Genomic DNA, 24977 nt, shown 5'->3' with positions numbered 1-24977 from the left:
GCCGCTGAATGAATTGATCAACCACTTGGGGGGGGGGGGGGGGCCGCCCAGAGCTTTTGATAATAATTCTCGCAGACATCCCGATCAAGTCCCGCCGACACAATGCGGTTCCTCACGATGCAGCGACCCTTGCTGGCTGCTGCAATCAGCTGCATCGTTCGACCGACCGTCAACAACAAGACAGCTCCCCGAACGGTGCAGCTGGCCAATGCCGCTGTTGCCTTGGGACGACGACATGCCTCTGTCAAGGCGCAGGGAGCATACAAGAAGAAGAGCAAGAGAGGCATTCCCAAGAAGTTAGGTGCCAAGCGAACCGGAGGTACGTTTTTTTTTCTCTCGCACGCTGCTCGCGGCACAATCGAGGGCCAGGAAGGATTCTGCTGCTGACACGGGGACAGATCAATACGTGATCCCCGGCAACATCATCTACAAACAGCGGGGAACGCACTGGTGGCCCGGCGAGAACTGCATCATGGGAAGAGACCACACCATCCACTCCATGGCGACAGGCTACGTCAAGTACTACCGCGACCCTGCGCGCCACCCCGACCGCAAATACATTGGCGTCGTGTTCGACAAGGCCGACACGCTGCCCTATCCGCAGCACGCGGAACGAAAGCGCCGCCTCAACATGACTGCGTTTCCTATAGCCCCAGCTGCCGAGAAGCCCGCTCTCTCACCGTCGGGCATTCCCTTTCAGGTCAGGCGAGTTGAGCCGGGTGAGCCGGTCAGGATCCTCAAATTGCAGCCTGATTACAGCTACCGCGAGGAAAACTGGCGCATTGGCCGGCTGGTGAAGACGACAGGGTTGCGGACAAAGAAGTTCAGGACGCGGAAGCAGTGGTTTAGAAACAGGAGGTGGCGACGCGAGAGAGAGCTGGAGGGCCAGCGTAAGGCGGAGACGGCTCGGGCGGAGGGCGGCGAGGTCAAGGCCGTCAAGGCGATTAGTAAAAAGGCGGCCAAGAAGGCAGCCAAGAAGGCGGCCAAGAATAGCAAATAGTGGTCGTTTTGCTCTGGTCAAGATGTGGAATTCATTGTACGATACAAGTCCTTGGCAGATGAACATGAGGATTCCGGGATGGGACCGCCGAGATGACTGCGGAATGGCTGGAATCATCCAATCGAAAACATGCCAAGACGACTGCACATTTGCAGCTGGCAGGCGCTAGGTATTCGATCAAGAGTCAATTGCACAAAGTCTGGTGGTGCATTAGGCAGATTAGTAGTTGCATGTGCACTTGTTGGCTGCCGCAATGGCTGAACCTTATCTGGTTTGCAGCTTGATAAGTAACTCCGCATGTTTGCCGCATGGGGGTTCAAACATATCTACAGGGGTACATAGCATCGCAAGCGGGTCTGTTAACGCGTTGAGCGCGTCGGACCAGATTGACGTCTTTTTACTTTCTTCCCCCTTCTGCCTCTGCCTCTGCCTCTGCCTCTGCCTCTGTCTCTGCCTCTGCCTCTGTCTCTGCCTCTGCCTACGGTTAATGGCCTCCTCTTTGCGCAGAGACCAAGAGCAAGCGAGCACCGCAATTGAACCTTCCTCATTCTTTCCCGCAACCGAACTGATACCAGACGGAACGAAATAGAGGCTGGGGCTCATGCGTCTTGCTTGAGCTCACGCGGCAGCTCACGCGGCAATAGCGATTCGGAGCCACCTCCCCCCCTCCCCCCCTCCCCTTCGCCACACGCTCGCGAGCTTGGTGCAGATGGCATCTCGTCGTCGCCAAGAAACTCGTATCAAACAAGGACCTGGTTGTTTTGCTCACCGACAAGACTTCTAGTCAAGGCAAGAAAAGGGGCTGGAATCGTCACCCCATGCGCGTGGAGGATGGCCCAATTCGCTCAGGCACAGCCATTGCAGGACGGAGGCGACCTTTGGCTGCAGGCTTTCGGAGCAGAAGACGAAGGCTTGACTGAAGATGCAGTCTGGAAGTCTGGCGGGGTGGAAACATGGGGTAGCAGCACGGGTGACGAGGATGATGAGGATGACGACGATGTTGCTGCTGATGCTGCTGAAACTGCTGATGCTGCGGACGTTGCTGATGCCGCCGGCATTGCTGATGCCGCTGATGCCGCTGATGCCGCTGATGCCGCTGGCCGCTCTGGCCCTTCGGTCAACGCGGGCGCCGAAATGTCTGCCATGTCTTGCGAGGCCCTCATACAGGCACAGCTGGAGCTGCCAAAGAACGTCTCCAACAAGCAGAAACTGTCCACGCATTTGGGCATTCTCGCGTCACAGAACCAGTGGAAGGCGCAGCAGAAACAGATGCAGAGAGATGCAACGGAAGATGGGAGAAGCTCGCTGAGCCGCACTTTGGAAAGCAGAGGCGGAAACGGAAATCATGCAAACGCGCCAGGTCCATCAATGGCAAGGGTGCAGAGTAAGTTTCTGGCCTCCCGGAGCCTTGGCTTAGCTGATGCCTAACTTGAAACCTTTGCTCCAGCTCCCGTTCCACTGCCTACTGTAGCAATGGCTGCGATGGGTGCTGGACCGTCTTCGACTATGGGACCAACACCGACGACAACTAGTACAACAGAAGCCAACAGATCCGTTGTCAAAATGACGGTCGTCAGACCGCCAGGTATGAACATAGGAGAGGGGCCTTTATCCCAGCCCACGCCTGTGGTTCCTTCTCCCGAAGTGAGAACCATCCCGCCCATGTCACAAGGACATAGCCAGCAGCAGCAGCAGCAGGAGCAGGAGCAGGAGCAGGAGCAGGAGCAGGAGCAGGAGTCGTCAGAGTCTCAGTTAGAGTCGGAGTCGGAGTCGGAATCGGAGTCGGAGTCAGAGTCCGAGTTGGATTCGGAATCGAAGTTGGAATCTATGTCAGAGCCCAAGGATGATTCAAAGTCCGAGCCAAAGTCGGAATCGGAATCGGATTTCTCATCAGCAGCCCCTTGGAGGGGCCCCTCTGAATCGCCCTGGCCAGATGTCGCCTCGAGAAACGAGGCGACTGGCTCATACAAACCACGGCACATGACCAAAAAAGCTCCAGCACCACGAAACCCCATCCCACTGGCTACGGACGGCCGGCCCTATTCGGTTTATCCGGGTGAGTCTTCCTCTTCCAATTTCGTCGTCATTCTCGTGTGCGCTATCGATGCTAATGATACCTTTGCAGACGATAATGGAAATTGGAAGTCGACTAGAGGTGCTTTGATTCCGGCGGGATATCAACTGCACAGCGACCCAGAATTTCCATTCATCTGCCCGATCCGGCATTGCCGATGTATCTTGCGTTCTATGAACTCACTTGGTAGTCACTTCACCGGCGCCCACTGCTACGCCCTCATCAATGACAATCTAGATGGGACCTTCACTCAGATTGGGCCGTACAAGAGTCCGTCAGGAGGTTCACCGTGCATCGTCATATCTCAGAATCCTCCAGCTGCTGATGCTCTGCCGCCTGTTGAACCAAAGTTGTCTACTCAGCTTACCAATGCCCTGGCAGCTGCACAGAAACGGCGAGCAACCACGTCCCTGGGTGCTGCCGGTCCCCAGAAGAAGCAGCTCGTCCCCGACCGCTTGAGCCATGGACCGGGCCGCGTGACGAGACATAACATGGCGCCGCCACCAAAGATACCGCGGCTGGACCGGGCAGAAATTGAGAACCCAATCGAATATCTTGCTCAAGCTACTCACGCAGGGCAGCGACGACCTGTAGGACTCGACATGCAGGCGACGGAGAAGCTCCCCCGAAAAAGAGACCTGCCGGATTACTGGATGCGTCATCATGGCGGCCGCATTGTGGACCGCTCGAATTACATTTTCGCCTTGTGGTACATTACGGGCGATGAGCTGACTGGTCGGCGGACTTGTTCCCAATCGCAGGGCGGTTCCTTTGCTCGATTGTCCGACCTGCCGATCGCGGTGCCTCCCGTGCCGAATAAATCCAAGGGAAGAGTCTGGGAGACGGACACGTGTGTGGGTTGTGCCTACCTGTCTTACAATACGGGAAGAGTGAATAACTGCTGGCTCCGTAATCCGAGTTACCTGAAAGGCGTGGCGGATGATTCGGAGAATTTCATAGTATCGGATCTAGTCTCCCCGGCCTCATCGTCTTTTGCCCCGGAACTTCCTGAGCGAACCCTGGCAAGCCGAAGGGGTGTCCGGCAAATGGTTGAAGATCGCCTGCGGGCGGACGAGGAGAGCAGATCGAAATTCAAAATGCCGAAACCGCTGCCCGAGCCGCCAAAGCGGGCTCAGCCCAGGCGGCCAGAGTCATCAGATTGCGAGATGGAGGAGTGGGAGATGGCACCTGGACGGATAATGAACCAAGGTTCTTCACATAGTACGTGGATCTCCTCTCTCTCTCTCTCTCTCTCTCTCTCTCCCTACATATATATATATATCTGCGTGTTCGCACCCAGGGAAAGCGCAACCATAAACGCAGTGGAGGAAAGGCGTCCCCGTTCCAAGGCTGACATGAAGCGACGCAGATGTGGCATTTTCGGGCTCGTTTCTGAAATCGTCGACGCCAATTACCATATCACCGGACATCTTTTTCCATGTGCTCATCATCAACCCAGGGCAGGTTCATCGTGCAAGCAGACAAAAGGACAGAATGCAAGTATTCTCGGTCGCATCAGGAAAGGTGAAGGTGACAACGGGGGGCAAGGTCATTCAGTTGGGCCCCAACGGTGCGTTTCCCATTCGGCCTGGAGACACTTGCACGATAGAAAACAAACTCTATCGCGAAGCCGTGGTGCACTGCACAACCGTGAAAGACTACGAATTGGCACAGGATATCGACAGCACTGGGGAAGCGGAATCATTTTAAGGGGCGGCACCGTTTCTAAGCGGACATATGGCGATGGGGGGTTTCAAGCCGTTGCCGCGTGGCATGTTGATGGCTGCAACACGTCCGTCACATGTCTGGGCGCACAGTAGAAGCCGCAGTGACGGCGGGCGGGGAGCATATTTATCATGAAGGTTGTGGGGGAGATGATGGGTCATTGATTGCAGTGGAAAAATTCCCAAATCCGCCAGGTTTGGCATGTAGAGTAGGGAGCCAAGTTTTCGGGGATACGACATCAGCCAAGAGAGATGTTCAAGAGACGTGTTCAGGACCCCTGGCTTGGCGCCCCCCTTCCCCCGAAAGCGGCCACGGACCGTTGCTTCCATGGTCGTGTGCCCGAGGGGAAGGATCATATGCCGCCCATCACGAGAAGTGTGGCGTCGCCCACATCTCACATGAGCTGCCGAGTGATGCACAGCCTAGGAAGACGAGACGTCGACAAGACGCAGACAAGACACAGACAAGACGTAGGCCGGACGTCGGAGCAGGTATTGTATTGTCTCGGGGGTCGCGGGGGCCCGCCCAAAGACCGACAAGCAAGCAGATGACAATTCTGCAACCATCACGAGCAGGCAGCTGGGGTTGCATGGTTGCCGGAGCGTCTGGCTGCGGGCGATTGCGGGGGTCAATAGAGGCTGGGCAAACTGCCAGGCGCCGAAGATGTGACCTGATACTGTACATGTAGTGAGTGAGTGGGCAGGGAGCAGCGAAGGAGAGGGCAACCATTGAGGCCAGTTGACGGCGTGTTGACTCCATGTGACCGTTGACATTTACGTTGAACGCTCGATGGACGTCAGTGACGAAGACGGGGGGGCGCCAGAGGGCAGGGGGCAGGGGGCCGGGGGCAGGGCGAGAAAAGGTAAAAACGAGGCGGCAGAGCGTCTGTTTGTCTGTTTGTCTTTTTTTTATTTCCATTTCCAGATCCTGCCAAGCATCATAACAATCTTGGCATTCGTGGATGCTTACAGCTTACAGCTCCGTTGCAGCACTGTTGAGCCACCCAGGTGGGCTACGTATAGGCTCGCGCCACAGCGCCCCAGGCCCCCCATGAGGCCCCACGCGGCAGCCAACCCCGCCCGGGACGGAATCTCCCAGCCCAGCCATCATCATCATCCCCAACCACAGCGCCAAGCATCCTCTTCATCATCGCAAACATCGCATACATCACGGACATCACAGACATCACAGACGTCGCAAACGGGCATCAAAGTCGCCGCAGAAACACAGGGAAACCACCCCGGAGATGAAGACGCCCCGTCTCCCTTCACCATCGACCCGGAAGGGCCGCTTACGCACGACAAAACCACCGTTGACGTCGTCGCCGTGCCTTGTCCGGGTGGCCATCCCCTCCGGAGCTGGAACCGAGATGGATTGATGGGTCGGTACTACGGCGCCCTGTCCATGCGGGACGCCGAAGCGAAGAGCGACGATAACGACCGGCCGTCTCCGTCTTGGGTCCGGCAGGGGATCAGGGGAGAGGCAGATCGTGCGAGGATACTGCTGTACGAGCATCCCGAGGTGGGGGAGTCGACCACGCTGAGCGCGCTGGCGGATGCGCTGCTGCTGGATTTGCAGCGCCTGAGGGAGAGCGAGGGGCAGGAGAGGCCGCTACTCTTTGTTGCCCATAGCATTGGCGGGTTGGTGGTGAAGATGGCGTTGACCAAGGCCAAGGGGCACGCCCGATATGAAAATGTCCTGAGGGACTGCCATGGTGTTGCTTTCTTCGGTAAGTCGAACATTGTCGTTTTTCATCATTTCACCAACCCACGTTCCCTCAAGAGCTCAAGAAATCATCGCCATTCGACCTTTTTTTTTTTTTTTTTTTTTTTTTTTTTCGGAAAGCGAGGGGGAAAATATTGACTTGCCCTTAGGCACACCGCACCAAGGGTCCAGCTACTTTGCCATGCCCAGTCTCGCAAGCAGTATACAGTCCTTGCTGCAGCTCTCAGCCCCCCTTCCCGCATCCATCACGGACGATCTACGCGTCGGAAACATTCTGCTTGGTCGTATCGACGAGGACTTCAAGGCCGTGTCGCATGATTTGCAGGTGTGGACCTTTTACGAGACCATCGACTCGCGACTCTCCGGAGGCAGCAGCACCCCGACTGCCTCGGAGCCTCGGGACGTGTACTTTACCGCACCGCTTACTTCCACCAAGTCGGCCATACTGGGAATGCGGCAGGAACGAATCTTTCCCCTGCAGAGCGACCACGCCAACATTGCTTCGTTTGGACGGCATAATGTGCACACGTTGCGGCTGTTTGTCAGCCAGCTCGCGCTCCAGATTGAGCTTGCCGACAGGAGCCTTCGCGAGAGCCAGGCGGGCGGCCAGGCGGGCGGCCAGGCGGGCGGCCAGTGGAAGCTGGGATTGGAGCACAAAGTCACCGTGGAAGTCCACGGCTTCTTTGACGGTCCGCCAGCCAACCAGGGCCATCATCAGGAAGCGGAGGAGCCCCCGATCGTGCGAGCATGGTCCACTCGCTTACCTCTGCGAGAGTTTCTGAGCAAAGGCCCGGAGGAGAGCTTGAGGGAGCGCCTGAACGAGGTTGAGGCCTCTCCTGGGCAGGGGCAGTTCCTGAGGCGACGGGGTCGAGCAACCCGAACAAGCCAAGCCAGCGCGCCGGCCCCTGCTCCCGTGCCTGTTGCCCCTCCGAGCCCGATGCCGGTGAAGAATGCGCTTGGCATACAGTATGCAGTGTCTGATGCGGGCTTTGTGCCGTCTCCTGCGTCCCCTGTGATGCTACCTGCAGATGCGGCGCCTCTGGGGCGCGTTCCGCACTCTGCGCTTGTGGCTACTCCCCTGCGACTGATAGCGCCGCCGTCGCGCGCAATATCATCGAGCTCGAGTCCGATAAAGGTGCCGTCCCCGCTTATTCGAGCCGATCTGGAGCAAGACCTGGCTGTCGATCGGCTGTCGCCTCCCTTGCGCGGTCGCATGGGTCGCTCTGTCAGTCGGTCTTTCAGCCTCGGCAGTGACGGGTCCCGATTCGGATACCGAGGCTTTTCTCCCTCCTCACTGGCAAGTCGTGCCGTCCCAAGGAAAGCCCATCTCAGTGACGACGACGACGACGACGACCGAGGCGACGACGCCAAGGAAAACGAGGCACAAGCGTCACCGAGACTGCCAGACGCGGCTGCGACTGTTGGAAAAGTCGCCAGGGAGCAGGAAGGTCCTGCGAGCGAGACGGTCATTGTAGACGGAGTGGCCATGGCTTTTGCGACGCCCGATGTCAAGAGTCGCAAGTTTGTGTGGGTTCACGTACCCTTCAACAACCCCAGCTGGGTAAAGGTGCGTGGCCCATATGCCCGGGGATGAGGGGGGGGGGGAGTAACTAATCGGCGGCGAGGGCGCGCACGGCGGAGCTGACATTGAGGCGCAGAGCGTTTTGCAATCTCTTGAGCGGTCGTACAAGAAGGACTACTCGGCTTTATACGGACACGATTTCTGGATGACGTGGCACACGCGAGGCAGGCACGCGCAGCACTATGCGTACCATGCCAAGCCGGGCTGTTACTTTTCGGCCCCGAGATATCGTACGTTTCCCACGCTCGCTCTTCATCGGAGATGGCGTCTGGTTCTGACTGACCCCCCCCCCCCCCTCCCTTTAGTATCCTCTCGAAGCCAGTCCATCAGCAACCTCTCCGTCTCGCCGCCCCGGAGAAGCAGCGACTCCGCGTACACCTGCCTGTTTCTGCCGTACCTGCATTTCGACTCGTACAAGCGGCTCATCCGGCGCCGGAAAATCATCGTGGAGCGCCTGTCGCGGGGCAGGTCGCATCCCGTGCCGGAGAGCGTGGCCGAGTCGGACTCGCTTGAGCTGCAGGTCATCTGGGAGTATCTGGGCCACGATCCCCCGATAAACTGCCGGCGAACGCTGGACCAGTACGGCTATCCGTCGCTGAGGGACACGCGGTCCCGGGACGATGACCAGATGCTATACAAGCTTACCAAGGAACGAGCGGCGGGGCCGGAGCCCAAGGGTCCCCTTGCGTTCAAGCAAGGCTCGAGCAATGCCGCTTTCTCGGAGAGCGGCAGCAGCGAGCCCAGCTCGGGGAGCAGCTGGGGGGACCGTATCGTGGGCAGGGACGTGAACAATGACAATGAGCTGGAAAAGGTGCTCAACGGCAACGTGTTGATGGTTGATCAGCTCTGGATATGGGTCCTTCAATCGCGTAAGTGGCGCGGCGGAGGACATGCTGGTGCTTCATTTGCGTCTCGTCCGCATTTTTTCTTTCTTTCTTCTTCTTCTTCTTCTTCTCATCATCATCATCATACTAATTACTTCAGATACAATTGTGTCCATGTTTCCCAAGCGTGAAAGCGACCCGATCGAAGGCCCGCTGTATCAGCAGGCGGATTTGCGAGACAGCATCTTTAACGAGGTCAATGTCGATCTGACCCGCCAGTGCGAAAACGCGCTGGACCTGGCGGCGCTTGCGGCTTTGCATGCCGTGAGCGTCCTGCTTGATCGGTCCTCGCACCCAGACCTTGAAGTCTTTCGAATCTTTGAAGAAGCAATCAGTATCTTGGTAAGCAGCGGTTCCCCCTTTTCCAAAAAAAAAAAAAAAAAAAAAAAAAAAAAAAAAAAACCTGGGCAAAATGTGCCAACACCAAACCGCCCGCAGACGGAGCGCCTCACCGCGTCTCTCAAAGGCTTTCGCGCAGAAGGCTTCCGCGACAAGGCATTCGACTACGAACGTGTCGAGGACGGCCCGCGGTCGATCCGCAAGAGGCACAAGGAGGAAGGCCGTCGGGCCGAGCGCGAAAACAGAGACAACACATCGTCCCTGCTGGAGCTTCGCGACATCGAGGACGAGCTGCAAACGCTGCTCCACCTCTTTGAACGCCAGTCCAAGGTCATCATATCCATGCACGCCATCTACAACCGGCCCGAGCTGCGCGACCAAGCCGCCAACGGCCGCGGCTTCCTCGACGAGGGCATCAAGCGGCTCGGCGAGTACGCCCAGAAGACCAACGAGATGATTCAGCGGGTGCGCGCCACCCGCGACGACTACGACAAGCTCCTGCAGATGGTGCAGCGTCAGGCGCAGGTGGACGAGGTGCGTCTGAGCCGGCTGCACGCCGACCTGGCCAGCTCGCAGAGCCGCAGCGTCATGATCTTCACCACCTTCACCGTCGTCTTCCTGCCCCTCACCTTCTTCACCGGCCTCTTCGGCATGAACACGCAGGAGTGGGGTGGCGGCGGCAACCTGCCGCTCAGGACGATCGGGCTCATCGCGCTGCCCGCCAGCGCGGTGCTCGTCGTCGCGTCGCTCGTGATGGCGTTCAACACGAACGCGAGGCGGCTGTTCCGCTGGCTGGGCAGCGTCTACAGGCGCTGCAGGCGGTGGGTGTGCGTCCGCGCATGGGGGCCGCTGATGGCGAGCCTGTCGGAGCTGGGACGGCGGGTGGTTGGGGACGGGGGCGGCGGGGAAGGGGAGGGGAGCCGGCGCCGGAGGAAGCTGGAGACGGAGGCGAGCGACTTTTGGGAGAGGAACAGGCCGGATAGGGATAAGGGGTACAGAATCCCGGAGGTGAACAAGCGGAGGAGGGGGGTGGCCAGGACGACGACGGCCGCGGGGGGGAGTCGGTGAGCAAGTTGTCGATGATGGCCACGGACTGGCGTGCTCAGACCAGACCAGACCAGACCAGACAAGACCATACCCAAGCAAGCCCCGTCTAGCGCGCGTGACCGCTCCCCTTACGCGGTCCAGACAGACGACACGACACGGACGACACAGATTTGACGACATGAAAAGAAATTTGATAAAAAATAAAAATAAAAAGGCAGGCGCCACTCGGCCCTAGCGCGCCCGCGACTGCCGCAGCGGGGCGTCGTCTCCATCCATATCCATGGTGGCTGGTGGCGTTACATAATCATGGCGGGGGAAACGCCCTTGCTGATCAGATGTTTATTCCCAGCCTTTCCATGTAGTTTCAAGTACTCCGTACCTAGTAGTTGATCTGTCTTTCAACTTCACGTCTCCGTCGGACGCCCTCGACATAGCTCGACATTCCCGCAACACCGCGCAACACCGCGCAATATCCCTCCACGTCGCAGTCCCGGCTTCTCGGGATTGCATGCTCGCGCCCCCACCCCCCCGCGTCGACCCGTGCAAGCCCAGAATGGCCCGCCCGAGCCCCTGGCGTCGGCCCGCCCAGCGCTTCCCCCTGTTCCCGCACCTCGCCGTCGTGCCCGCGCTGCTGGCCATCGCCACGGCCGTGTCGCTCTTTGCGCACTCGGACGTCAACGCCGCGCTCCTGTGGTCGCAGTGCCACGCGCGCGCCCTGCTCCCCGCGCTGAGCAGGGTGCCCGTGCTGGGCACGCCGTCGTGCTTCCTCGTCGGCTTCCTCTACGCCGCGCTCGACTCGCTGCGCAGCAGGGCCGTCATGGGCGTCATCCTCGCCTTCGTCGGCGCCCTGCTGACCGTGTCGACCGTCGAGTCGGCCCGCAAGGTCAACGCCCGCAGCCCCGTCGTCTCGAGGCCGACCCTGCCGTGGCTCGTCTTCAACCTCGGCGGGGGGGCCCTGGTCTGGCAGCTGGTCATTGTGCCGGCCTTTATCCAGGCCGCGCAGGCCTGGCCACCTGCCCGGCGTGAGGGCGGCGACGACGACGACGACGACGAGGCGGTGCCGGACGGACACGGTCGCGAGAGCGAGGCCGACGCGGGCCGCCACGTCTCTCGCGCAGACGTGGTGGCCATCCCGGTCGCCGTCGCCCTGGGGTACTACGTCCCCTCGGCGCTGATGCTCGGCCTCCCGTCCCCCGTCGCCATCGGGTCGTGGCTGTTTTCCCCGGCCTACGTGTCGCTCATCCGCCGCTTCGTGCGGCACTCGCTGCGGCAGTGGCCGAGGTTCCGCCCCGCCCGTGCCATCCACCTCGAGGCCCACGCGAGGGCCCTCGCAGCCGTGTACGCCCTGCCCGTCCTGGGCTCTCTGCTCGCCCATGGCTTCCTCATCGGCAACCTGGCCGCCGGCGCCGACGACCGCCGCGAAATGACCGTCTCGGCCATGGCCCTGATCGTGATTGAGTTCCAGTACATTGGCCTGACGCTCCTGTACTGGGTGTTCGTCGAGGTTGGGTGGCGCGCGCCCCTGGCCATTGCCCTCTTGTCCGTCTTGCTGGGTCCCGGGGCCGGCACGGCCGTGGGGTGGGTGTATCGCGAGAAGCTGATTGCCTCGCATCTGGTCGCGCAGCCGCTCGCTTCCGCTGGCGACGTCGACGACCAAGAGCGCGGGCCGGGGCAGGCTGATGAGCAGACGCCGCTGCTCCAGTAGAGCTTTTGTGTTCCGTCGTGCACGCAAGCTTCGGCAAGCGTGGACAGGGGGCCTGTTCTCTGCGGCAACGGCTCAAGCGGTGGCTATTCCGCCGTCTCAGTTGGCACTTTTTGTTGTATTTCCCCCCCCTTCCCCCTTTTTTTCCCGCCCCCCTCAGATACAAGCAGCCCAGTGGCGGTGCACCACTTTGTAATTGTAATGCAGCCTTTGGTTTCTTTTTTATACAGAATTTCCCAGTTTGTGGTCCGCTGGTTAAATAGAAGATACAATACATGATGTTACATGCCCAGCAGCAGAGCCGTATGCATCCCAGGCTGCGCGTGCGTGTGTCTATGTGTGTGCGGGTCGTCGTCGCAAACTCGCTCCATGAATGGCAGCAAACCGGTTTACTAGCTTGGTAGTCTCGCCAGTATCCTCTCCCTGACCACCTTTGACGCGACGACGGACCCGTGCTGCAGCGTGACGGCGCCAATGATGGCCATGACCGCCCCATTCAGCACAACCTGAACACCTGACGACTCGAGATTCCGGGGCTACCAGCCAACGTCAGTCGCACGATGAACCCCCCAGAACGACGAAACCAGAGAGAAGAGAAAAAAAAAAGGGGGGTGGGGAAGCTCACCAATCTGGGCTTCCACCGCACAACGTCCAACAGGCCCATGTTCTTGGCAAACCCGTACAGCTTCTCCTTGCCCGCCACGTCCTTGGGCCCCTGCACGTTCAGATTATCCACCGCCGCCAGCTGCTCGTGCTCAAAGGGCCTTCTGCCAAACTCGTCCGTCTGCCGAGAGCCCTCCAGGGGCGCCTTGCTCACGATTTCCTTGGTGGCCTCCATGACCAGCGTCAACCGGCCTGGCGCGCCGCGCCCCCTCTCGCCGCGTTAGCCAACAAAACGCCCACGTGATGATGATGATGGGGCCTGGGGGAGGGAAGAACAAAAAAAACCGTCAACCACACCCCGCTACCACACGTACCCATCAAGGCCAGGCGGTCGTTGAAGCCCCTTCGCCCCTGGTCGAAGCTCTTGTGCGTCACGGCCAGCCACTTGAGCTCCTCGGGGAGCATCTTGCTGCCCCCCGCGCCCAGCAGCCGGTTGTACATGTCGTCCAGCTTGGCGGGGGAGTTGTTGACGGCCCACACCTTGTTGAGGGGCGACTTGGCAAAGTCGAGCTGGATGGGGGCTCTCATCCCGGCGGGGGTTTGGCTCCATCGCGGCGGCGAGGACGCGGCGGTCGGCGGCTCGGGGATGCGGAAGGACGGGGGGGTGGCGCCGTCGGTGGTGTATGGTCGCTGTCGTCGGGGGTGCGGGGGAGGAGGGCATCGGGGCGGAGGGCGTGCTCGGGCGAGCGCGCGGCCTGGCTGGAGGGCCATGGTGGACTGTTTTGGCCAAGATGAGGTGTGTGGTGTGGTGGTGAATGGCGGCGATCTTGGGGGGTTCCTTGGGAGCTTTGGGGGCCGGAAGCCCAGCTTTTTACGGTCACGTGACGGTACAGGGGAGGAAGGATCTGGGGCAGCAGCATCTGCTGCTTGCTTCTTTACTTGGATTTCCGTGTCAGCAAACGCCAGGCGCTTGCAACGGGGAAATGTCTGGCTTGATGGAGGGCAAATTGCTGGGCCCACGGCTCTGCGCGGCATGACTTGCCAAGGTGGCCGTGGTGGTTTGTGCAGATGCAGATGCAGATGCAGATGGTTACGAGGTGCTGTGCTGGGCCAGCGAGCAGCCGCAACGACGGGGCGCTTATCGAAACCCTTGGTTCTCACATGGGGGAAGCGGTCATCTATGCCGGTACAGACGAGCTGGGCTGTCGATGCAAACCTGAAGCCATTGGACGGAAGCAAAGCATTCATGTTCAGCATGCCTTGCGTCGGGCGGAAATGGGGGGATGCCGTACACGCCCATGGAAAAGGAAGTAAAGCTGGTACATACAGTATCAGTCAAGTCAAGGATCCAAGGAGGCAGGGAGGTCTGTTTATGCACGCTATCGGGGCAATGACGCCGTGATATACTGTCATCTCAAGTTGCCTCGACCGACGCTTGCGAGTCGCGCCGTAGCATCGACCCTTGGTTTCGCGCCGCTCCTGGCGCTCGCGACTGCCTCGGCCGCTGCATTGACGCACGAGGCTCTACGCACGCGTGTGGACGACTCATGCCAAGAACTCCAGTGCTCTTGTGCGATGTGTGTGATGCGTATCAGACACATCACGCGCCTGCCTGCAATCCGTGGCCTCCTCTCTCTCCTTCCCGAGACGACTCCTCAGATCGGCAGGCCTGTTGCTTTCCCCCTTTGCCCCGTACGATTCCCTCGCCTGCCTGATCTCCCTTCCGCAAAGCTTGAAAACCCATATATATATAGCGCGACCGACCTCGACGCCCCGTAACGGCACTCGCAATCGCCAGAGCACCAGACGCAAGTCGCCCGCCGCCGCCGCCGCCGTCACTTCTTCAGGCTGACGAGAACCTACGGTTGGAACAGACAACATGACGAAGCAGGCAGAGTCATCCCCGGCCGAGGGAGATGCCTGCTCCAAGGACAACAATACATCCGAGGACAAGGCGCTTGTTGAGAAGCTAGCTACTCTGAGTATTGAAGATGACGAGGCGGCGTCATCCGTGGGGGAGCCTTGTTCTAGACGAGCACCTCCTCAGCCTAGCTCATCAGCATCGTCATCAGCATCGTCATCAGCACCGTTATGCGCATCGCCATCGCCATCGCCCTCGCCATCGGCGTCAGCCTGCGAGAAGCGACGTTGCATTGCGTGCATGACGGACTATCCGGCATCCGAAACCATGCACTGCCCCTGCTCACACGACTATTGCCGCGTCTGCATCACCGAGCTGTTCGAGGCAGCAATCACTGACGAGTCTCTGTTCCCTCCTCGGTGCTGCAGCCAACCCATCCCCCTGGCTCGCGACAACACGTTTTTCCCCGTCGAGCTGATTGCGCGGTTTAGAGCCAAGGAGGTTGAATTCGACACATCCGACAGAACATACTGCTACCGGCCCACCTGCTCGACCTTTATCCCGCCGGCTCTCATTCAGGGGGACGTGGCCACGTGCGTCGGCATGGAATGCAATGCCAAGACATGCACCATCTGCAAGGGACCAAGCCACGACGATGACTGCCCCAAGGACCAGGCAACAACGGAACTTCTGCGGACTGCGATGGAGAAGGGGTGGCAGCGATGCTACCTGTGCCGAACAATGGTGGAGCTGACTACCGGCTGCTACCACATGAGTATGTTGGCAAGTCCCTCGGCGCACCCCCCCCCCCCCCCCCCCCCCCGATGAAGCAAAAAGAGCTGACGGTGCTCCGTGCATCCAGCCTGTCGTTGCGGAGCGCAGTTTTGCTACCTCTGCGGCGTCAAGTGGAAAAAGTGCGAGTGCGTTCAGTGGGAAGAGGACCGGCTGGAGGACCGCGCCAACGTCATTGTAGATCGAGAGCAGGCGGAAAGAGCCCGGGTTTTCGAGATGATGCAAAGAAGGGCTCTGGTGAACATTGCAAGACGCAACCTGGTGAACAACCATCAATGCCGTCACCGGCGATGGAGAACTCTCAGGGGGAAGAACCGGTGCGAGGAGTGTTATTACTGGCTGCCGGACTTTTTATACCAGTGTCAAGACTGCCGAACCATGGCTTGCCGGCGATGTCGATTCAACCGTCTGTGACGACGACGGATGTGTTGGTGTTGGTTTTGCAGCGCATATTGGCAGCGGGATTTTGAGATTTCGACCGAGTTGTGATGGTGTGCGGTCTCATTGGATTTTGCGCACAGAAGCGGTAAAATAAGTTTGGAGCATGCACTAGCAGCAGTAGCAGTAGTGGAAGAAGAAGTGGTAGTGGTAGTAGTGGTAGTAGTGGACAAGCTGCAGCGTCATGGCCGATGGCATTGAGTCTTGGGACATATATGTGGGAAGTTGAATCGACGTCGACCTCGGACCGTCGTCAACGGTTTGGAGACGGACCAGAGTCACCTGACATTCATTCCCACGCGCTGGCGCACGTGCAAGCAGCCAGGCGTTAGCCCAGCCTGTACTCCGTACCCATGTACATGGTACAACCAACAGAACTCCAGGAGTCCAGGGCAGCTGGTCGGCGTGATGCATTCGGTACCTCTACGGAGTACTATGTAGCGACGTGGAGCAATCAGGGCTCTCCCAGGTCTCATCCTGAGACTGAGACACCTGGGATCAGGGAGGCATTATTAAAAGAAGTACGGATTAAAAGATGCACGTATTGATAGAGGTGCAAGTGGTTGATGGCCCAAGTCATTCAAGCCATTCCCTGCCCTGCCCTGCCTCCCGCCTCCCGAGTCCTCGGCAAGGTACGGAATGAGTACGGACGGAGTTACGTTTGTTTCTTCAAGCCGTCGCTGCTGCGCCACAGCGGTCAGACCGTTGGATGCTTTGTACCGACCGAGTTTGCCGTGTTGAGCCTTTGAAGTGAGGCAAGGCTTGGGCAAGGCTTTGCAGTTCGAGCTAAGCTGCGGTCTGCCCCGGGCACGTTTCCCTGGATGAGGGCCCAAGAGGTGCTCTCATCAAGGCCAAGCCGGCCCGCGACTTGACCACGTTTTGTCTCCCTTTCATTCTCTAGTTGCGACGACGACCCTTCCTCCCCGATTGAGCCACGGCAGCTCGACTTCTTGTCGCCTGCTCTCCTCACTCCAACTCGAGTTCTCGACAAACCCCCTGCTGCAAACCCCCGCGGGCCTATTTTCGACACCACCATCATCACCTTGCGGGCCATCGTCTAAAAACCAAACGGAAAGGCAAAAGGAACGACACGACGGTGATTTGAGCAGAGTGGCTCTCGAGTGAGTCGGCTGTTGGCCCCGCCATGGGCAGCGCCTTTGATTCCGTCGGAACCCTGCTGGCCGACATGGCCAACCTGCTCGGCGAGGGCCTGCGCATACTCGGCCACTCGGACAAACGCCACTGGGGCCAGGACGAGCACGAACAGGTTCACGCTCTCGAGCAAGCCCTCGACGAGGCCAAGAAGGACTATCAAGAGCTCTGCCCACTGGTCAACGGGCAGGCTCAGTACCGACACGATCGAAATCGTAAGCTGCCACAAACCACAAAATCACAAACCATTTTGCCGCGGCGCCACACCGCACGAGGCAATGGCATTGGGGAGGGTGAGGGGGGGGGAGGAAGGGAAGGGGGGCGGGGGGTTGTTTCCATTCCCATGCCCGAGCCTTGTTGCGAGCACCGTTCCTTTAGCGCTAACGCCTTTCTCTCTCTTCCTCTCTGCCTCCCTCTCTCTTTTCCTCTTTCTGCGCGTTCCTAGATGAAACCGTCGGGGAGCTGAGGGCCCTCCGCACCGAATTCCAAGCCCACATGCAGCTTCTCAGGGACTGGAGCCAGTCCGGCGGCCCCATCAACCCCATCTGGGTGCGGGAAACCCACTCGCTCCAGCGAGAGCTGCACCGCGCGCAACGCCGAGCCGCCCGGCGCATCTACTCGTCGTCGCAGGAGTCGTCGCAGCGGTGCCTGGGGGCCTTCCTCGTGCGCCGCGCGCAACGCAACCTCGCGGCCCGGCCGGCGGACGCCCTCTCGCCCCGGGACTGCGCGAAGCGGCAGCTCGAGGAGCTGGCGGCCTGCAGCCAAGTCGGCTCGTTCGACCGCTTCGGCGAGGACGACGTGGCGTTTGTGTGCGACTTTTGCGACGGCCACATGGTCTGGGCGGACCTGGAGACGGTGCCGGCGGAGCGCACGCGCCCGTACGTGCCGGCGCCGAGGGCCAACGACCCGCACTGGCGGGCCGCGGGGCGGGCGTCGTCGACGGCCAAGGACAAGCACGTCGTGTTTGCGCCCCTCGTCGTCGCCAGCCACATGGAGCCGCTGCGGGGGGACTGGCAGGCCAGGCTGCTGTGTCCCTTTTGCGACGAGGACGCGCAGCGGCCGCGGGACCACGACGACGAGGACGACTTGCGCAAGCCGCAGGGCGAGTTTGACGACGTGGCGGCTCTGCAGGAGCATCTGGAATGGCAGCACGCGGCGGGCGGTCTGTCCGCCATTGCGGGCGCCTCGACGGCCTTGCCGTCCAAAGACGGTGGTTGTCTGGTCATGTGAGACGGCGTTTTTTTTTCTTTTCTTCTTCTTCTTCTTCTTCTTCTTCTTCTTCTTCTGCCTCTATTCTCGGGCGCTGGGGCCTATCTGGATTTTTTTTCTCTTTTGGCTCAGCAAAGCAGTGACGGCCGTGCTTTCGACTCTGACGATGAAGCATCGCCGGTGTATATATGTGGTCGAGGTGCTCTCATGAATGTCATGTCGCAGCGATTTTGAGGTGACGCAGTACCGTGACTGCGCTCACGCAATACGGTGATTTTGCTCTGCAACGACACCAACACGCCCGATCCCCGTATCAATCGCGCCGCTACCAGCGTTCCCAGGGGTCAGATCAATATGTACACATGCCTGCCCCCCCCCTTCTCTCTTCCAAGGCCACGCTTCGTCAAAGAAAAATTACAACAAAATAAATAACTCCCCTAACCCGTTTTAGAAGAAGCGCAAATACACAAACAAGAGGACGAAAAAGCCTAGGGCCGCAAACGGCCCGTACTGCTTCAGCAGCAGCTCCCAGTTGATCCTGACGGCGGCCCTCCTGTACTTTTTGCTGTCGTCCCTCAGGCGGCTGCTCATCTCGCCCATCTTGTCGAGGCTGTCCCCCCGGTAGAGCAGGTCCTCGATGTTCTTGGTCATGACCTTTGTCACGTCGCGCAGCTCGTCGTTGAGCTTGTCGAGGTTCTGGGCGGCGCGGGCGTCGGCGTAGGTGGTGCGCGTCTTGGCCACAAAGTTGTCAAAGTCCATGAAGGCGTAGGGCCGCAGGGCGGGCGAGTGGACCTGCTGCGCGGGGTGGGTGGTGGCGAACTCGCGCGCCAGGTCGGCCAGGTAGGTAAAGGCCAGCTTGCGCGGGTACGAGGCGTCGCAGATGGCGAGGAAGACGACGTCCTGCTCGATGAGGTAGTGCAGGGTGTGGGGGCCGGACTGGATGGAGGCTTGGGGCTCCGACGCGCGGGTGAGCTTGCGGAGGATCTGGCGGAGGTGCTGCTTGGTCTCGGAGAGGGAGGCGGAGGCGGCGGCGGCGGCGGGGGCTGGGTCGTCGACCGAGGCGCAGAGCATGAGGCCTTGGCGCGGAGAGGGGGTGAGGGGGGGGGGGAAGCATTAGTCGTGTGGTGATGATGATGATGGATGGCATGGGAGGGAAGGCAGAGGGGAAGTTACCGTCGAGCCTGGTTATTTGGGTGTCGAGAATCATGGTCGCGGATCGGGTGGGAGGGAGACTGCGGAGGAGGAGGAGTGAATTTTTGGGTATCTTTGTCGTCTTGGCGCCGGCGCCTTCTTTTGTTTTATTCTTTTTTTTTAATGGCGAGCGAGGTAACGACCGTTGGATGATGCAAGCCTGGGGGCGAGGTTGTATAAAGTTGAGCTGGGCTGGGTGTGGTCTGACGGGAGCCAATCGGGTTGCTGTGTCAAGTGGCCAGTGTGGCGTCTTTGGTGCCTCGGGAGGAAATTCAAACTCGGCGGGCAAAGCCCACAACGCCCATCGCTCAGCGCCAAAATCAGCATTGCACATCGCCTTGGACCAGCGTCCCCCTCCTCCCGCCCCCCCCAAAACCCCTCAGATCTCGTCTTCTTCATCGTCAAAGTCATCCTCGCGTCCCATCTCGTACAGGATCCTCCCCCCCTCCCCGGAGCCAATGTCCGTCTGCGCATCAAAGTACGGCAGCACGATGCCCTCCCTGTCCTTCTTCTGCTTCTCCGTCAGGCCCAGGCTGAAGGTGCTCACTGGTTCCCCGCCCCCCCCCTCGCCCGGGGGCCCGTCGTCGTCGTCCTGCGGCTTCGCAAACACCGGGTGATCAGCCAGCAGCATAAGCTTGCCCAGCCCCAGCCCCGGCCCCAGCCTCGGAGCTGCCGCCCCCGCCGTCGCGCCGTCCTGGCTGCGCAGGAGAACAAACCTGTCCGCCACCCGTCTGCCGCTCTTCCTCCGCAGCTCCATGTCGATGACCACGCCCGCGTCTCTGGTGCTGCCCGCGTCTTCGGCCCCGCTGCCCGCGCCCGACGACGTGATGAGTCCTATGACGACGCCCTCGCGGCCTTCCTTGAGCCCCCATTCCGGCTCTTGCACCGCGCGATCCCGGGCCCTTTTCCGCTCCGTCTCTTGCGCCAGGCTGGAGAGGCGCAGGATGGCGGATGCCTGGTGGCTCAGGATGGTCAAGGGGTGCGGCTCGTATTCGTTGGAGGATCGGGGCGGCACCACGGGCACGTCGGTGTGGTAGACGGCCACTATGGAGACGGCGGGCGCGAGGATGCCGCCCAGGAATCCGGACGTTCTGCTCGCCGCCGCGGAGGCGAGCCGGTTGAGTGAGTCGATGACGATGACGACTCCTGTGGAAAGATGGCAACAGGGGGGGGGGGAAGTCAACAATGTCATTTTACTTTTCTTGTGCCAAAAAAAAAGTGCCAAAAAAAAAAGGGAATGAAATGAAAAAGAAAAGAAAATGAAAAAAAAATAGCACCTACTTTGAGCCGACCTCTCGGTTTCTCTCTCAGCGTCGAGCTTCGGATAGTGAGCAACTAAATCCTCCGTCACCAGGCGCAGGTCCTTTCCGGCGGCTTTTACAATTACGTCTACGTCCTGCGGCTTCTTGATGGTCGTGAAGGAAAGAAGAATGACTTTGGCTTTGGAGATCTAGGCGGCGGTTAGCCTCTTTTTCTGCACTACAGCACCGCGGCTCTATTTTTTTTTTTTTTCTCCCTCTCTCTGTCTCTCCCTCTTTTCTTTTCTTTTCTTCTCTTTTTTTTCCCCCCTTTTTTCCTTTTTTTTTTTTTTCCCCCTTCCCCGGCTTCTTTCATTTCTCTCGCTCGTCTTTCTTCCTCTTCTTCGGACAGACAGGCTCACCGTAGCGCGGCTGATAAACTCGTGCAGCAGAGGCTGCGCAGGCTGTTCGAGGTTGTCGAGAATCAGAGTGAGGGGAGTGACTGCGTCGCGCAGGTTGAGCAATTTCTGCAGCAGCAGCAAGCTGTGCGAGCGCGCGAGCGCGCCGTTTTCAGGCGGCATGCTGCATCTGATTGACGGTGAAACGAGAGGCAAAGGTGATCAGATAGGGCTGATGATGAGTGAAGCCCACGAGTCTTTTGGGATGTAATAGTTCCTGTTGCTGCCAAGTTTGCCATTGTACTATGTACAGCCTCATCACTCATCATGTGCATCGGCCCCACACGCCGGACCCACCCAAGCCCAAGGACGTCCCAACATGGTTGAATGACTGACTGACTGACTGACTGACTCTGACTTGTTGGACGACGAGTCGGAGCAACCAAACCAACCATCGGGCTGCAGGCGATTTTCCCTGCCAGCTCGTCTTGCCAACTACCTACTCTCGCCCTCTTTGCCGTCGCCGACAGGTTTCATAGCCCGCAGTAGATGACATCCTCTTCCCTTGTCGCGTTTCCTATCGATGCGGGAGTGTCGGGGGTGATTGGGGCGTTTGGGTTGTTTGGCGTTTTTGGCGTGTTTGGTATGTTTGGCGTGTGAGGTGGTGTCGCATCCTCTTCTTGTCTCCCATCCCCTGGCTTCCTTTTCTTCCCTTGCTTTCCTTGCTTGCCTTGCTTGCCTTGCTTGCCTTGCTTGCCTTGCTTGCTTTGCTTTCCTTGCTTCCCCTGCTCGAGCCGAGGCTTTTTATTCTGTTTGCGCTTCGGAGCAGCCGTCTCGACATCGCTCCTCTCCTTCTGGGGCTTCATGTGCTCCGGAAGCTCCCCCCAGTCCCTCTCGTACCTCTCGGCGAGGAAGTCGTCGAATTCTCCGTCTTTCCTTCGACCATGCGCCGCCCACGCGTCTCTTAACCACTGCGGATCGTGCCTACCCTGCGCCAGATTCTCCACATAAGCCGCGCAGTCGGCTCGGAAGCCATCGTCGTTCATCAAGCTCGCGAAGTCGGGTCTCGCGTCATCGGTGCCAACATCCAGCGTGTGCGCCATGTCCGGAAACAGCGCGAGGACCTCGTGCCTCTCCTCGACGGTGAGGGATGACCATGCTAGCGGGTTTGCGAGGACAGACTGTACGGCGCAAGACGTCAGCTAGGAGCCTTTGAGCCACGGCAGCACGGCTGTCTCTTCTTCCTTGTTTTTCCCTTCTTCTTGCTGTCATTGTGGTTTTTTCTTTCTTCTTTTCTCTTGGTCGCACGAACTCTCAGATCGGCCGTTGCCAACGGGGACTTTGGATCGGTGAGGATGCTCTCTTCATCCCACTTGGACTTGCGTTTCCTGGGGGTTGGCTTGCGACGAGGCATGTCGGCAGGAGTTGGCTAAAGGAAGAAAGGCATTCGAGCCAGCTGGCCGAGAGGGAACGACGACCACCTTTGATATAGCCGCTACGTTTCCGCATCCGTGCCGGTCAGGTCAATGTCACGCTGTGCCGAGGCGAGCCTTTTTTGAATGCAAAATCCGCAGGCAATGAATGAATGCACGCAAGTCATGTCGCCCAGCTTTTTTCTTATCAACAGACTAACGCTGGCCGTCACGAGGGCGGTCAGATAGCTGACAGAGAAGGAATAAATAACGTAGCTGTTAACTCGACTGGAATAAAGCAAGCAAGGCTGGCAATGATCCGCGGCGTTTGGTCTTTCTAACAGCAAGGTAGGAAACAGATGGATTTTCAGACTTTTAGCTTTATAATAGCTCGTTCATTTAGTGATATTCCTTAATAATTAATAGAAATTAATAAAAGTATTTTTCGTATGTTATTAATTACTTTATTAATGTATATTATATCGTATAAAAAAAGAAATATTAACTTCTAGAGCATAGTGTATAAAAGTGCTAAGAGTGCTTAAAGTGCAGTATCAAGGATTTGGGCTACGCCCGTATCATACCAAGGCAAGCTTAAGTACGCAATGTAGGAGCTAAGGGGATATAGGTGTCAATTATACCAAATAAGGATAACTTGATACAATACGTATGTAAGGCCCCGCCCCACAACTATAGAATGAGACGCAGGACAGACTCTACAATCCTAGAACAGGACACAAGGGGGGTCGGCGACTATAAGGCTATGAGGGCGCAGAGGCGCAGACCCGCGCACTAGCCGCGAGTCATAACAGACTCGCACATATATATATGTAGTCTGGGATACTTTTCCCTCCCTCCCTAAGCTTTAGACCAATATACCAGATTGACCCTACCTAGTCTTCCCAAATCTAATAACGTATTCTTTTGGCTTATTTGGCAATTGGCAAGAGTATAGGCGCAAGCCCGGCGATATGCGCAGATATCCGCTTAAAGCTCTTTAAGTTAATTCGTTATAGCAGAACTGTTGCAATTTTAAAGGTTGATATAAAGTAAAGCCTTATTAACTAACTAGATAGCATAAGACTGTCTGCGACCTGTGATTTAATCTTAGTATAAATACTAGATTTGTTATCAAGTCCTTAAACTATACAAGTGCTATAAAGCAAGACAAGTGTAAAGGCAAGACAAATATAAATAAACAGAAACACCAAAAAGGTAAAAGAGAGTCAAAAGGCATATAGTGCATGAACAGGTTCAATTGTGCTATCCTTCCACTATTTAGAAAGAAGGGGGAAAACTATCTTATATATACATAAAAGAGAGTAGGCTCAGACATCCAAGGTAGCCAGTAAAAGGGCTCACCGTAATATCCGTTATGCTAAGTCATGTCACGTCAGCAGCCTCGCCAACTAACAAGGCCCGTTATGCCACACCATGCCATATCAGCAGCCTCATTATAATCTAGTCTCGCCAACTACCTTTTTAATAAGGCTCGTTATGCTATGTCATGTCACATCAGCAGTCTTATTATAATCCAGCCTCTCTAACTATCTTTTTAACAAGGCCCGTTATGCCACGTTATGTCACATTGTCAGCCTCATTATAATCCAGCCTCGTTAACTACCTTTTTAATAAGGCCCGTTATGCCACGTCATACCAAATCAGCAGCCTCATTATAGCACAGCTTCGCCAACCACTTTTTTGACAAGGCTTACCTTAAGGCCTACCTTACTTGGTATATAGTACACATCTACTGAAAATCCTGAAGGTAAAAGGCAAAGACTTAAGATTGGTAAGACTACTGTAAGTCCAGTAAGACAGTCGTAAGTTCAAAAGGCGGTAGAAGGGCCAGCAGCCTAGTAGGCTATAATAAGATTTTAACAAGATTTATTATATTCTTGGTAAATTACATAGGATCTGTTTTTAATTTAGTAGTGCTAAAATCCTATGGTAGTCTACTAGACTGCTGGCTCTTCCACCGTCTCTTGGACTCACGACTATCCCACCGGACTTACAGTGGTCTCACCAACCTTGGGCCTTTACCGTTTACCTTCCGGATTTTCAGTGGATTGGTACTGTATACCAAATAAGGTAGGCCTTTATCGGGCCTTATTTTAAATTTGGTAAGGCTTGATATGACGTATCGGGCCTTATTTTTAAAATATATAGTAAGGCGGGATATGACGTATTAGGCCTTATTTAAAAATATTTAATACGGCCGGATATTACGTGTGCACACCGGGCCTTATTTAAAAAAATATTTAATACGGCCGGATATTACGTAGGCACACCGGGCCTTATTTAAAAATATTTATTACGGCCGGATATTACGTGGGCACACCGGGCCTTATTTAAAAGATATTTAACACGGCCGAATATTACGTGGCATACCGGGCATTATTTAAAAAAAATATTTAATACGGCTGGATATTACGTGGCATACCGGGCATTATTCAAAATATTTGGTAAGGCTTGATATGACGTATCAGACCTTATTTTTTAAATATATGGTAAGGCTGGATATAACGTGGTATAATGGGTATTACGAGGAGCTCTCTTACTGGCTACCTTGGATGCCTGGGTCTACCCTCTCTCTTAGATATAT

The 24977-nt window shown here is 57.5% G+C and overlaps 10 protein-coding genes across 10 annotated transcripts; 6 read left to right on the top strand and 4 right to left on the bottom strand.

Annotated features, from left to right (window-relative positions):
• Positions 1 to 102: 102 nt before the first annotated feature.
• Positions 103 to 1000, top strand: UV8b_06761 (uncharacterized protein; the record flags this gene model as incomplete). Its single annotated transcript, XM_043144258.1, has 2 exons — positions 103 to 319; positions 399 to 1000. The coding sequence occupies 2 exons, from the start codon at positions 103 to 105 to the stop codon at positions 998 to 1000; spliced, it is 819 nt and encodes a 272-aa protein (XP_043000193.1).
• An 831-nt stretch (positions 1001 to 1831) lies between these two features.
• On the top strand, positions 1832 to 4784 carry UV8b_06760 (uncharacterized protein; the record flags this gene model as incomplete). Its single annotated transcript, XM_043144257.1, has 4 exons — positions 1832 to 2384; positions 2448 to 3056; positions 3126 to 4295; positions 4444 to 4784. 4 exons carry the CDS (start codon positions 1832 to 1834, stop codon positions 4782 to 4784), a joined length of 2673 nt encoding a protein of 890 aa, XP_043000192.1.
• A 1065-nt stretch (positions 4785 to 5849) lies between these two features.
• Positions 5850 to 10397, top strand: UV8b_06759 (uncharacterized protein; the record flags this gene model as incomplete). The annotated part of the gene is made up of 6 exons (XM_043144256.1): positions 5850 to 6528; positions 6674 to 8091; positions 8150 to 8336; positions 8412 to 8975; positions 9091 to 9332; positions 9429 to 10397. The coding sequence occupies 6 exons, from the start codon at positions 5850 to 5852 to the stop codon at positions 10395 to 10397; spliced, it is 4059 nt and encodes a 1352-aa protein (XP_043000191.1).
• A 532-nt stretch (positions 10398 to 10929) lies between these two features.
• Positions 10930 to 12081, top strand: UV8b_06758 (uncharacterized protein; the record flags this gene model as incomplete). The annotated part of the gene is made up of 1 exon (XM_043144255.1): positions 10930 to 12081. The coding sequence occupies one exon, from the start codon at positions 10930 to 10932 to the stop codon at positions 12079 to 12081; it is 1152 nt and encodes a 383-aa protein (XP_043000190.1).
• Positions 12082 to 12470: 389 nt separating this feature from the next.
• Positions 12471 to 13452, bottom strand: UV8b_06757 (uncharacterized protein; the record flags this gene model as incomplete). The annotated part of the gene is made up of 3 exons (XM_043144254.1): positions 12471 to 12614; positions 12704 to 12933; positions 13056 to 13452. The coding sequence occupies 3 exons, from the start codon at positions 13450 to 13452 to the stop codon at positions 12471 to 12473; spliced, it is 771 nt and encodes a 256-aa protein (XP_043000189.1).
• A 1108-nt stretch (positions 13453 to 14560) lies between these two features.
• On the top strand, positions 14561 to 16833 carry UV8b_06756 (uncharacterized protein; the record flags this gene model as incomplete). The annotated part of the gene is made up of 3 exons (XM_043144253.1): positions 14561 to 15317; positions 15405 to 15651; positions 16674 to 16833. The coding sequence occupies 3 exons, from the start codon at positions 14561 to 14563 to the stop codon at positions 16831 to 16833; spliced, it is 1164 nt and encodes a 387-aa protein (XP_043000188.1).
• An 83-nt stretch (positions 16834 to 16916) lies between these two features.
• On the top strand, positions 16917 to 18154 carry UV8b_06755 (uncharacterized protein; the record flags this gene model as incomplete). The annotated part of the gene is made up of 2 exons (XM_043144252.1): positions 16917 to 17139; positions 17370 to 18154. The coding sequence occupies 2 exons, from the start codon at positions 16917 to 16919 to the stop codon at positions 18152 to 18154; spliced, it is 1008 nt and encodes a 335-aa protein (XP_043000187.1).
• Positions 18155 to 18580: 426 nt separating this feature from the next.
• On the bottom strand, positions 18581 to 19340 carry UV8b_06754 (uncharacterized protein; the record flags this gene model as incomplete). Its single annotated transcript, XM_043144251.1, has 2 exons — positions 18581 to 19209; positions 19307 to 19340. The coding sequence occupies 2 exons, from the start codon at positions 19338 to 19340 to the stop codon at positions 18581 to 18583; spliced, it is 663 nt and encodes a 220-aa protein (XP_043000186.1).
• Positions 19341 to 19703: 363 nt separating this feature from the next.
• UV8b_06753 (uncharacterized protein) lies at positions 19704 to 21143 on the bottom strand (the record flags this gene model as incomplete). Its single annotated transcript, XM_043144250.1, has 3 exons — positions 19704 to 20470; positions 20606 to 20774; positions 20985 to 21143. The coding sequence occupies 3 exons, from the start codon at positions 21141 to 21143 to the stop codon at positions 19704 to 19706; spliced, it is 1095 nt and encodes a 364-aa protein (XP_043000185.1).
• Positions 21144 to 21493: 350 nt separating this feature from the next.
• On the bottom strand, positions 21494 to 22374 carry UV8b_06752 (uncharacterized protein; the record flags this gene model as incomplete). Its single annotated transcript, XM_043144249.1, has 2 exons — positions 21494 to 22141; positions 22273 to 22374. The coding sequence occupies 2 exons, from the start codon at positions 22372 to 22374 to the stop codon at positions 21494 to 21496; spliced, it is 750 nt and encodes a 249-aa protein (XP_043000184.1).
• Between the last annotated feature and the right edge of the window lie 2603 nt (positions 22375 to 24977).

This window comes from Ustilaginoidea virens, chromosome 5 (genome assembly GCF_000687475.1).
Source record: "Ustilaginoidea virens chromosome 5, complete sequence".
Taxonomy (NCBI): Eukaryota; Fungi; Ascomycota; class Sordariomycetes; order Hypocreales; family Clavicipitaceae; genus Ustilaginoidea; species Ustilaginoidea virens.
The sequence above is the reverse complement of the archived record's forward strand: the minus strand, read 5'-3'. Positions and strand labels throughout refer to the sequence as shown.